The 12,239-nt window shown below is 39.7% G+C and overlaps 2 protein-coding genes across 2 annotated transcripts in view; one reads left to right on the forward strand and one right to left on the reverse strand.

Annotated features, from left to right (window-relative positions):
- Window positions 1-998: 998 nt before the first annotated feature.
- LOC145787125 (intraflagellar transport protein 88 homolog) lies at window positions 999-7,322 on the forward strand. The gene is made up of 5 exons (XM_082598854.1): window positions 999-1,279; window positions 2,266-3,827; window positions 4,274-4,650; window positions 6,089-6,188; window positions 6,546-7,322. Exons 1-5 carry the CDS (start codon window positions 1,062-1,064, stop codon window positions 6,773-6,775), a joined length of 2,487 nt encoding a protein of 828 aa, XP_082454980.1. The 5' UTR covers window positions 999-1,061; the 3' UTR covers window positions 6,776-7,322.
- Window positions 7,323-7,625: 303 nt separating this feature from the next.
- Window positions 7,626-12,239, reverse strand: part of LOC145764971 (brefeldin A-inhibited guanine nucleotide-exchange protein 1-like) — a 50,894-nt gene continuing 46,280 nt past the window's right edge. Inside the window, exons 38-41 of the mRNA XM_082576689.1 lie at window positions 11,750-11,915; window positions 11,110-11,239; window positions 10,593-10,710; window positions 7,626-10,110 (exon numbers count right to left, since the gene is read on the reverse strand). Coding sequence (XP_082432815.1) covers window positions 9,994-10,110; window positions 10,593-10,710; window positions 11,110-11,239; window positions 11,750-11,915 — 531 coding nt within the window. The 3' untranslated portion in view covers window positions 7,626-9,993. The remainder of the gene's footprint in view (window positions 10,111-10,592; window positions 10,711-11,109; window positions 11,240-11,749; window positions 11,916-12,239) is intronic.

The raw sequence follows: 12,239 nt of genomic DNA on the forward strand, positions 1-12,239 counted from the left end.
TTTATTGTATGCGAAAAACCCAACGGCCTACTGTTACAATCCCACAACCCTATTTGTTTTAAAATAAAACCACTTCCTCTAGTGGGCGCTCAAAAACAAAATACTTTAAAGATGCAGATTGACTTTGAATATTTTCCGATATTATGAATTTTGTGAATGAAATATTTCAAAAAGTTTAAAATTTCTTAAAAATAAAAAAAATTGTATTTCAGCTTTCATTTTATTTGAGGATTTCCTATAAAAAACATTAATTTAAAAAAATCAAAATTGGAAACAATACCTTTAAAAAATATTTAAAGAACGAAATTCCATTCTGAAAAATTGTTTGAATGGTTGCTACGATAATCGTGCATCAGTTTGAAAATTAGTGGAGGGGATTAGCAGGGCTTCTGTAAAAAAGGTCAATTGTGTGGTGATGGAAATGCAGTATTTTAATTTTTTGTGAAGGTTTTGTTTTTTTAATCTACTTGAACAGAGTATTTGCAAATTAAAACTTGCTGTTTATGGGTACCTAGGCTACTGAAGCATTAAGGATACCAAGTTTGTGTCAAACTTTAATAACATCAGCAGGAATACTTGATGCATTCTAAAAACAAAAACATTTTATCAGTTTGGTAGATTTTTACAGTTAGTGTACACCTCCTGACACATCTTTTCACTTTGTGATTTAGGTTAAAGTTTGCTGAATTGGCTAATATCGCACAACATGAACTGCCAGTAGGCCTGTAGCCACCTGTATTCTGACTAATATTCTTATCATTTTACATTTTTTCATTAATTTGTCTGGGATGATGTAGGTAGTATGGTACTAGCTAAAATTAGTGTACCAATAGGTGCACCTATGAATAGAAAAAATTTAGTGAAATGAAATGTCTAAAAACGAGCATCCATGCTTTGTGTGGATAGTTAAGTGAATGTCTGGAGCTAGCAAGGCAAGTAATCTAGCAATAACTAAAAAGTAACAGATATAATAGAAATGTTTTTTGAATTTAGAACAAACGATTAAAAATCTGATCTGAAATATAACTTTATTGGTGGAAATTTGTGGTTTAGTTGAAGTCATGTCTGGTTTGCAAAATGTTCGTCTTGCAACAGAAGAGGAGGAAGATGATTTGTACTCCGGTTTTAATGACTATAATCCAATGTTTGATACTAAAAATATTGAAGAAGATGAAGGATTTTTAAAGGCTGTCAAAACAAGTCATGGTAGAAGGCCTCCGATGACTGCATTGCGAGGTGCTGGGGGAGTAGCAAAACCACCATTGGGAACTGGTTTTAGGTTAGTTACCTGTTTTTGTTTGTATTAAAATGATGACTTGTTGATACTGCTCTTCCCATATGTGTTGTGACATGTTACATGTTTGTTAGTTTGAAGTGTCACCTGAGATTCCTTTTTGTAGTTTATTTCTCCTGTATAGGCTAGTTCAGTGGGTAAGTACCCAACCTTAAAAATGAAGAACTAGCTAGCTCTTAAAAGCTATAGTGTTTCAACCCTGTCTACTAACATGCACTTAAAAAGCATGTTAAGAACAGCTCTTCATTTAGAGGCATCTACTGGATGGAATGATTAATAGGCACCAGCACTGAACTGCAAGTGGAAATTTCACTCTGTTAATCTTGGCAATCAAGTCTGCCCGTTAGCTCAGTGGTTACGTGCCCGGCTCAAAATCAAGCCGCGGTGGTTCGACTCCCGGGGTGTGTGCTTGAGCAATGCATTTCAGGACTGCTCTCCATTCAGCAGCACCTAGTGAATGGAATAATTCCCCGGCAACAACACTTCAACAATCTGAAAACTTCACTCTGCCAATCTCAGTAACCGGTCCTGCGTCAAGAACCTCTACAAGTATGCGAGAACTACCACGAATAACCTACCAAGGCTTTGTCAGTCCATGGATAAAGATTCAAAACCAACCAAACCAAGTCTGCATCAGTGATTTAAAATCTTCTAGTGTGCAAAGCTGCCAGGATTAAGCTTTTACTGAAGCTTTCTCAATTTGAAAATGAAAATTGTGATAATCACAAACCATCAATCTCCATGAAAGTTGTACATGATGTTACTGATATATAAACATACCGGTAAGTATTAGTTTGTTCATGATTTTCCATCCATTGTTCTCTATGTTGCGAAAGCAAATTTTGATTTGGCTTGATGGCGACTTTCTTTTATTCACTACCATTGTGGTTTATGGTAGTTTTCGTAGGTAGTGATATTAGTAATAATGTATTGGTAATAGAAATTCCTTAAAACCTTTTTTAATTTTGTAGGGGAAATCTTGCATCATCCATGGGTCGTGTTCCCGGAGATGCTGACATGGGAGGAGCTCGACCAATGACCTCTGTAAGCGGGGCTGGATTTTCATCGGTACCAAAGCGAGGGGTCCTCGGCGGATCTAATTTTGACCCAATGAATCAGGCAATTAGGGGAGTTTCAGGAGTTGCTCCTCCTCTTGAGAGCTTGGAAGAGGACACACCGGAAGATAAAATCAAAGCAATGGAGCGTGCAATTGGGGAATTAATTGAACATAGTGTGATCGCAAACAATCGTGGTGATTTTGTGACGGCCACTGAGAAAGCAAAAGAAGCTGGCAAGAAAGAGCGGCAACTTGTTCGTCAACGTGAGCAAGCTGGGTTAAGTGAGGGAATCAGCCTTGACCTTACGTATGCCGTTCTCTTCAATTTAGCTGTGCAATATGAGGCAAATGACATGTATTCAGAAGCTTTAAACATGTACAATGTGATTGTCAAAAATAAAATGTTTCAACATGCTGGAAGAATCAAAGTGAACATGGGTAATATTTACTTTAAACAAGGTAACCTGCCAAAAGCAATCAAATTCTTCAGAATGGCTCTTGACCAAGTCCCAACTACACAGAAAGAAATTAGGATAAAGATCATGCAAAATATTGGAGCTGTTTTTGTAAAGATGGGCCAATACAATGATGCAGTTACTTCGTATGAGCATATCATGAGTGAAAAACCAGATTTTCAAAGTGGTCTCAACCTCATTCTTTGTTACTTTGCTCTTGGCGACAAAGAGAAGATGGAAAAGTCATTCATCAAGCTTCTTACTGTGAATCTAGGGGTAGAGGATGAGGACAAATACATAGCCAGTTCCGATAATCCACAAGAAAGTGTTTACGTAGATGCCATTCGAAATGATGCTCTTCGACAGTTAGAAAGAAAGAGAAAACTTATATCAGAAAGATGCATTCTTACTGCTGCTAAAGTCATTGCTCCTGCTATTGAAAACTCGTTTTCTGAAGGGTTTGATTGGTGTGTTGAGCAAGTCAAATCCTCTCCATATCATGACCTTGCCAACGATCTTGAGATTCACAAAGCATTGATGTATTTGAAAGAACGTGATTTCACTCAAGCAGTGAGCATTTTAAAAACATTTGAAAAGAAAGACACTCAAGTGAAATCCCAAGCAGCAACCAATCTTTCATTTATTTATTTTCTGCAAGGGAATCGTGAGAGTGCCCGACGGTACGCTGATGCCGCAGTGAAAGCAGATCGATTCAATGCATCCTCCTTGACCAATAAAGCCAATTGCTTGTACATGGATGGAGATGCAGACGGAGCGATTGCTTTGTACAAAGAAGCATTGGAGAATGATTCTTCATGTCATGAAGCTCTATACAATCTTGGTCTTGTGTATAAGAAACTAGGAAGCATTGATGAGTCATTGAATTACTTCTTCAAACTCCACAACATTGTACGTAACAATGCCTTGGTCATGTATGAGATTGCAACTTTATTTGAAAAGTCGGAGCAATGGTCGCAGGCAATGGAGTGGATGATGCAATGCGTTAGCGTGGTCCCCACAGGTCACTATGTCTTTCATCATTAGTCAGTGTACCGTATTTAGGCTACTTGGAGAATGAAGCACTTTTGTTGACGTATTGTAAAATCGTTGATACTTATGGCAGTTGCCTTTTAGGTTTAACCATTCCCCAGTCTTAAGTATGGTTACATACGTTATGAGAATATATAAGGAGTTTGTTCAACAGCTCATAATAGATTTTTGGTTTATCAGCTGCATGATTTTTGTAGAAGATTAACTGACTGTTATCATCGACATCATCATGATTATCAGGAACATCATCATTATCTTTTTATTGTATTTGTATCAATATTGTAATTTGATGGTGCTTGGTCTCTGAGATACTTCACTGAGCTAGATAGTTAACATCGGTGGAAAATAACCATAAAAATGAGCAATGAGCATTGAAACAATTAACATTGAATTTACTGTGTTTTATCGCATTCATAGATGCCAGTATCTTGTCACGCATGGCTGATATCTGCGAACGTGAAGACGGGGGAGACCAATCACAGGCCTTCACGTATCGCCACGACTCTTACAAACTCTTCCCAGCCGACATTGATACGGTTGAATGGTTAGGAGCGTATTACGTGGAGTCTCAATTCTCCGAGAAGGCAATCAAGTATTTTGAGCGGGCCGCAGTTATTCAACCTAATGAAGTAAAATGGCAACTGATGGTAGCCAGCTGCTACAGAAGAAGCGGCAGCTACCAACATGCGTTTGAGAAATACAAGCAGATTCACAGCAACTTTCCCGATAACATCGAATGCTTGAAGTACCTGAATCGTCTTTGCTCGGATCTGGGCTTAACTAAAGAACTTCAGGTGGGGATAGGTTATTTATTGATGCGATTCAAACTTCTCTCATCATCATTTGTTCAGTCAACTTCGACTCTCGGTCACTCTGTAAATCTTCTCCTACCACAGCTATCGATTCTTCGCAACCTCCTTCAGCTCTTCCTTGCCCATCCCACTGTCATTCAGCACTGTATCAAGCCATCTCGTTTTGGCTCGACCCTATCCTCTTCCTTCGTTGACCAAACCAAGCATGGTGTATTTTTCTATTGATTTGTTTGTCATTATGTGACCAAATTATGAGAGTTTCTGTTTGACTATTCTAGCTTCTAGGGATATTTCCGGTTTAACTTAAGGTCCAAAATCTGTTTATTTGTTGCTTTTGCTATCCAAGAAACACACCGCATCCTTTTTTAGCACCATAATTTGAAAGCGTCAATCTTTTTCTGTCTGTTTTGCATCCGTAAGTTGCAACCTCTCTATCTTTTCATATTTCTTGATATGTTGTGTATTACTGCTACTAGTAATTCTTGTGAAGATGGGAGCGTTTTTTTCTGGCTATCAGCACAAGGCTGAGCAGTGAGCACTCACTAGTACAGCGAGCAGTTAAACTGACTGGTAAAGGTGGTGGTCGATACTCGATAGTCTGTGGGAGACTATGGCAGAATTAGTGGTGCGATACTGACGAGCCCAGCCTCATGGGAGAAACACGGTGTATATCGCTGTTAATTCTTGCTACAATCGGCTGCCGAGAAACCGTAATTCTTTTTGGTAAGATGATGAAAAAACTGAAGGTAGAAGAAAATCTTTTGTGGGCAATGTATCATCTACAGGCATGTAAACAACTAACTGTCCATGCGTGTTTAAATTTTACAAGGTTTTTTCACCTTTTTGTTCATTGGGTGCTGGTGTATCCTATACTATTAATTTATACTCAATTCAAATCTTATCGTGTTTCTTGACACCGTACCATGCGCTGTTGCCAGCATATCGTTTAAGGTTAGTTGATGAAAAAAACTGAAGGTTAGGGGCAAAATGATTGGATCGCCTGGTCAATCTAATAAAAAATATGGCCTAAAATGTTGATGCTGAACCAGGTATTAATTCAGCAAACATCTCGAAAACTAGACTGGTTTCATCTTCAGTGTCATCGAATGAATCTTTGTTTAACATAATCTGGGTTTAACAATCGCACAGAAGATAAAAACAGAATAGTTTTCGAAAAAAATTGAGCTCTTTATGTTTTGATTAAAACTAAACGCAGTTATGATAAACGAAATCTTTGTGGCCTTGATAGCTGCAGACATGGACCTAACTATGAGAAACTGCATGTTTGAAACATTGCAAGGTCTTGTCAGCTTTCTAGTTCACTGGCGTGCTACTTTGTCTCACATTAAAGCTTAGTCATGAAAAAAAAATGACACAGCAACTTTGTATCACCCGTGTTTTCAATCATGATAATTTGCAGGAATACGCAAACAAACTTCGGAGAGCTGAGAAAAGTCACGACGCTCGATTACAACGCGCAGAGAGTGCGGGGAAACGTGGGAAAAGTCTTAAGCCGCCAGGTAATGTATCTGCTTTGTGTTTTCGGAGTAAATGGTTTCCTACAGTACGTTTTTGCTTGTTTTTGACACCTTGTGTGCTTTGTTCATTGCCGAGTAGTTTAACATCACTTTGTCATTCTCGTGTCTGATTGTTCAGTTCAGTTGTAGAAGTAACGCCTGCATTTTGAAATTCAGTAAAAAATATATGCAATGCATGTCTCCTTTCATTGTATATTCAGATTTCTTGATGAAGGCTTCACGGAAGCCGAAAACGTTTGATTTGCTATTTTTTCTGTTAGAATAGTGAATTTGTTTTGCTGTAGCTTCATTGCATATTTTAAAGATTAGGTTGTAAACTCTGAAACTTTCCTCATGCAGATAGCGCTGACAGTTCTGGTGGCAGCAGGAACAACAGCGCCGGTGGTTCTGGCCGGACCCGACGGGTCATCTCTGATCTAAGCGACAATCAAGCGAAGAAGAATGTGGACGCTTCCTACAGTGACCCCCTGGGCCCCGCGATGGAACGGCCCAAAACAGCGGCCAGAACCAGAGGGGAAGTTGATGAATTTGAGGACTTGGAAGTTGATGACCATTTGCTTCCAGACTGAGCTCGCGGTGAAAAGATTTGCTTTCTTTTGCATCAAACACCTGTGCCGTCGTAGAAATGTCAATTTCATGAAATTCGCGCAACACAGCGTCATTCTCCCCATTAAGTCAGCTGCACCCTATGGATCAAAATTAGACTGTTGATATCAGCACAAAATTTCTAGTTGCTTTTATTATTGATTTGATGAACCAACAACTTGAAAAAAAACAGAGTCTCTTGCAGTCATGGCACTAACATCATCCAAATTCCGTTTTCTCCCAACTAGTGTGGGTGGCGGCTTTTTTCCTTGCAGCAATTGTCTTCACTTTTCTCTATCTCATCTTCCTATGTCAGCCTTTAACTTGGTTCTTTATTTCTCCGTTACTCATTGTTTGTATGACGTCATGAAAGCTTTTTTGCTGAGCATTGTAATATTTAGAATAACTGTGACTAAAAAGTATAAAGATAAAATTCATCGTCTCAACTACAGATTGTCGCCGTTACTCTTGTTTAGTGTTACTTGTTCTACGAATAGATTTGTTAAATAAAGTAGTTTTGTATGAACATCAGTACTTTTTAGACATTCACCCTTTGCAATCATGCAAGGCCAACTATCAACCGGGTACATGACGGTTCGAACAACATAGCGCTTCTTGCTAAATTGGAAAGGTCGTGCCTGTTCGTCCCACGCTGGTGACGTTTCTGTGAACAATTGATTACAGTTTTGAATACCGAACTTTGTCTCAACCTTTCAAGCATCGAGTGTCTTGCTCAAACAGGCTCTAGCGTCGAACCAATTGACTACCTTTAACTTCCATGAGCGTAGCCTTGTGTGAAAGATGATGAGACTGCATCAGTAACGAAACCAAAAGTCAATTACTGGATAATTTATTGATGAGTATTGATCAACACACCATTGAGTACCTACAGCATAAGTCACCACCGGCATGGTGACGTCACAGACTGCACAATATGACCAACAGAAGCGAGTATATTACACGTCAGCAATAATGAGGAAAAGACGACCCGTGCAGCACGAAACGTTTTAACAAAAAAATACTAAGGCGAATATTAATCGGACTTAGATCAATGGCATCAATGCGGTAAAACTGACCGCCCTTGAACTGCTATAAATTGACAGTAATCGTCTTTATCAAGTACGACCTTCAATAGACTATAGTATATATATACGGTATGGAAATACTGTATATATATATACGCGACCATGGAACAAGCGGAATGAAATGACACCAAGCTGTGGAACAAGAGGGGGTCCAATCGAGAAGAATCGTTTTCGATGGTGTAAAAACTGAAAGTGTCCCACATAAGTTAATTTAGTGCCTCCATGCGGTACGTTTGAGACATTTTTCAAAAAGTGGCGGACCCAAAACACCTCAATAACCGATCCAGTTATGATAGAACGATTACAAGTTTTGGCAAACCCACTTTACCATCACTTGGTCACATCATGATACGAAACAGGGCTTGCGTTGTTGGTGACATACACATATGCGATAAATGATCCCAGCCAGCAAAAAAAACGTGGAATCAATGTAAAAATGACGGACTTTCTGGCTGGGATGATGACGTATTTCTTGCATTGTAAGGAGGGTGGGGCTATGGCTGTTCGTGAGGGCAACACACCACATGCGCGCAAGGTCAGGCTCGCTCATGATATCACACAGACTCGAAGAGGCGAGCGCTGTAAATCTATGACATCAATCATCAAACCTTGTCTACACAAAGCGTAACGTTACGGCTATTGACGCCATCAAAAATGTTAGCACAAATTTTGAAAGAAAATAAGTTGAAACCAGATTCAAACAGTTTTCTTTTAAAATCTATGTCCCAACAGGAATATTATGACAAGCATTCCTCGTATTTTGGCAGAGGTAACGCGTCTTCAACCCACATATAAGGGACGGCATTTCTGTTCCAACAGATATTACGTCGTGTTTTAGACGCCGAGCTGCCTTTTTTCAGCAAGCAAATCAGCCCGTTTTTACATTGATTCAACGTCTGCAGACGCCAACATAAATACGGTCTGATTTGCAGATTGGATTTGAAGCTGAGAGAGTTAAATATTTTCAACGCGCTATGTTAGGCAGCGCGAATCACGTTCACACTTTTGCATCATGATGTGAGCCTTCGCCCAGGTAGTTTTGATAAAGTGCAAACCATCCTTTGCTTGCTCAAATTAAGCAAGAAAAGTAAATGGAAAGCAAAAAAAACAAACAGATCTACAATCAGAACCCTTGGTCATTACCAGCACTCGGTGCTGATGATTGCAAACATGAATACATGTGAAAATAACAAACGGCCAGTGCACTGGTGGACGTGTGGTTGGCACTCGCCAACCACTACACAACACAGTAGAGTGACGTGACGTCATAATAAACTCGTATGACGTCACGTTGGTCTGCAAAATAACTGTTTTCATGAGAAAAAAGTAAAATTACTTCGTGTGCCGACCTTTTCATTGAATCTATTGCGCCCAAAACGATTACAAAACACTGCGCCAAGCAACACGCTCTTTGACAGCAATGTGGAAATCGTGGTAGGCCACTTGATATGGTTTGTCATTTACTAAAGTCCAACAACAACAAGTAAACGCAGAGAGAGCGAGATGGAAATGTTGGAGGAAGTCAGTTCGTGTTAAATATAGAGAAGAAAGTAGGTGTCCAAGTTGCGGAAAAGATTATTTGTGCATAGTATGGAAAGTGTAAAGCTCTAGAAGCGGCTTCATATAAGCGGGATCAAGGCCAGAAAAAATATTTTCGTTAAACTTTGTGAAGAACATTGTTAACACATGAACCGGTAGCGCAAACAAAGCCAGAAAACTTCAGCAAAATAAATTACAGTTAAAATAAATACTTTCCTAACTCAAACACAACCCGCGCGGCTGCAAGTAGTCGATGTGAACTAGTTTGGGCGCCACATCACGAACAAGGTTCCGTGAAACAAACATTTCAAAACAAATATGAACAGTCTTTAAGTCCTGATTGTACCACAAGCACAGAGCAAGCTACATACAGATGAACACATTCTCAGTTTCATCTCAAGATACACATTCTAAAAAGCTTTGTTATTATATTATGTTTGGTCATAGTGATATGTAGACAAAAATAAAAGCGTGAAGTATCATACTCCGCGGTGGAGCACAAGCGTCTTAGAAGACATCATTCTCCAACTTCCAACGGAAATACAACGTCATTGATCAAATGTGAAATCGGGGATATTCTAGGTGAGGTTGCAACGCACGAAAAATCTTCGGAGGGAGAAACGCACTTCTGGTTTGACGTCATAAAGCAAAAGGTCACACATGAGTGGATAGAGGTCACGTGACAAGCAGGAAAACTGAAAAATGTTTAGAATTTTTTTTTCATAATTTAGGAGCAAAATGGTTGGAACTCCAGGTTAATCTAATAAAAAAATGAAATGCCAAATTGTAGATACTATGCTCAATACTCAAAATGTTCTAAACGAGAGAATTTTTATCTTCAGTGCTATTGAATAGATTTTCACGATCTGTTCATCAAAAATAAGAATGATACAAGTTTGAAATTGGAAAGGAACACAATCTTGATGTTATGCAAAGTTCGTTCCTGGCCTTGTAAAACTGACACGGCAACACGGTTTATTGGTCACTTGCCAACCACATAGCAACTAGCTTTGCTGAGCTACAAACATAGGATGCCACTCATTAACGGGGATAATGAGCTACAAGCCAAACAGTATTATTAACGGGAAAACAAATTACCAGATGAGTGTGTGGCATGGCACACACATAGAGTTATCACCATCGGACGGGGAAAAATTGATTGTTAAATTTATCCTACCTTTTCATCATTGGTTCTTAGAAGCCTCATCATCATCACGATCAAAACGGGCGTCCATGCGTCTCTGTGGGCCTCTGTGGTTATTGAAGCGTGGTACTTGAAAGCCACTTGGCACGTTCTGGAACAACATTTGAATTTGAACTTCAAAAATGAATCCACTATGACGCGATAACAGGGCTGCTGTGAACATTACCCAACTTGACCCCACCCAATGTAGCATGGGAGTTGAAAATTAGATAAGTCGGTCATCATATGTTAATCGATGTGTCTCAATGATTAAGATCATTTACTCTTAAGTGAGAAAACTTAACGAAGTTAAGTGCAAGTACGTAAACTTTTTAAAGGTCAGTTGTCAAGAAAAGTACATATCACGTCAAGCTGATTTCGCTGCTTTGGTATGTTGCTATAGAACGGAATTTTTACAATTAACGCTGTTTATTCCTACTGCAGTAGCTTTCTTTAGGACACAATGTAGATCAGACCCTTCCTTCCCCGTTGACCACTAAAGCAAACCAACCTGAGCAGAACAGTCTGGACTTTTTCGCTGCAATCTTCACTCTGATTCATGCGGAACAGAACACGGAGGGCGCAAGCGAGGCTGCTAGTTTCCTGACGAATCAGATTCGGCTTCGATTTCCCTTTAAAACCTGGAAAGCAGATACATTGAGAAAATATAACGTGCTCTGTAACTGCATGCTTGTTTCGAACCAAGGTCCTCTTGGTTTCCTGTTTCGCAGTTTAACCTGTTGCGCCAGGTCAGCCATTTGTGTTGAAAAATTAAGCCATGTCATGATTACAGTAATTTCTTGCGTGTGAGACATTCGCAATGTCGGACATCTACTACACCCACACTTCAGTTGGCTCATCAGGAAATCCTACATTGCTTAAACTGTTGGAAGATCATCTCAATAATAACGCAGTCGGCGGTAATCTAATCACCATCATCAATATAATGTGGTAAGGTCCGTACTATATCGATTATCGTTGCATGTCAAAGCTCAATCGGTCCACACCGCATTCAGTCGGTTTAACGCTACTCGGAGTTTCTTTGGGAGATTAGAGCCTGAGGACCCAAATGTGCCCCAGTTAACAAAATTAGCTTTTTTACATCAATTCAGCGTTTGCAGACGATAATACAACAATATACTGTATTTCACCTGCTTTCCACAGCACAGTACGTTGCTCATTGTCCGAGTTAAAGCGTTTTGCCAGGTCATGTGACTCGTGGAGGCAGCGAACCATGACCAAAAGTTGCTCATCGTTTAGTCGAGAGAACATTTCATCGTTATGACGGAATTCCTCGGCCAATTCCGCAGATGGATGCTGAAACAACGTTATTTTTTGTTTATACAGTGTTTTGGAACACACCTCATATCGATTGCTTGGGTGGAAAACAGACAAACAATCGTAACTTTAACGTAGTGGCTGCATAGCGGAGTGGTGAGGGCCCTGGAACGGCAATTGAAAGGGCACCGGTTCGAGACCGCTTAAAAGCATGTGGCTGCTTCTTTGGCGGGATACTTAAAAGCATGCCTGAAGGTGGACACGAAGATTGCCTTCCTTGCCTTCCCGTCCACTTAATCTAAATCTTCAACCACCGGTGAAAGCCTGGATACGACAAACAAACAAACAAAAAGTGTTTCTCGT

This window comes from Aplidium turbinatum, chromosome 2 (genome assembly GCF_918807975.1).
Source record: "Aplidium turbinatum chromosome 2, kaAplTurb1.1, whole genome shotgun sequence".
Taxonomy (NCBI): domain Eukaryota; kingdom Metazoa; phylum Chordata; class Ascidiacea; order Aplousobranchia; family Polyclinidae; genus Aplidium; species Aplidium turbinatum.

Coding starts and splice junctions, on each gene's coding strand:
- LOC145787125 (XM_082598854.1), top strand. CDS start 1,062: ATGTCTGGTTTGCAAAATGTTCGTCTTGCAACAGAAGAGGAGGAAGAT. Junction 4,651..6,088: donor GCTTAACTAAAGAACTTCAG/GTGGGGATAGGT, acceptor GATAATTTGCAG/GAATACGCAAACAAACTTCG. Junction 6,189..6,545: donor GAAAAGTCTTAAGCCGCCAG/GTAATGTATCTG, acceptor TTCCTCATGCAG/ATAGCGCTGACAGTTCTGGT.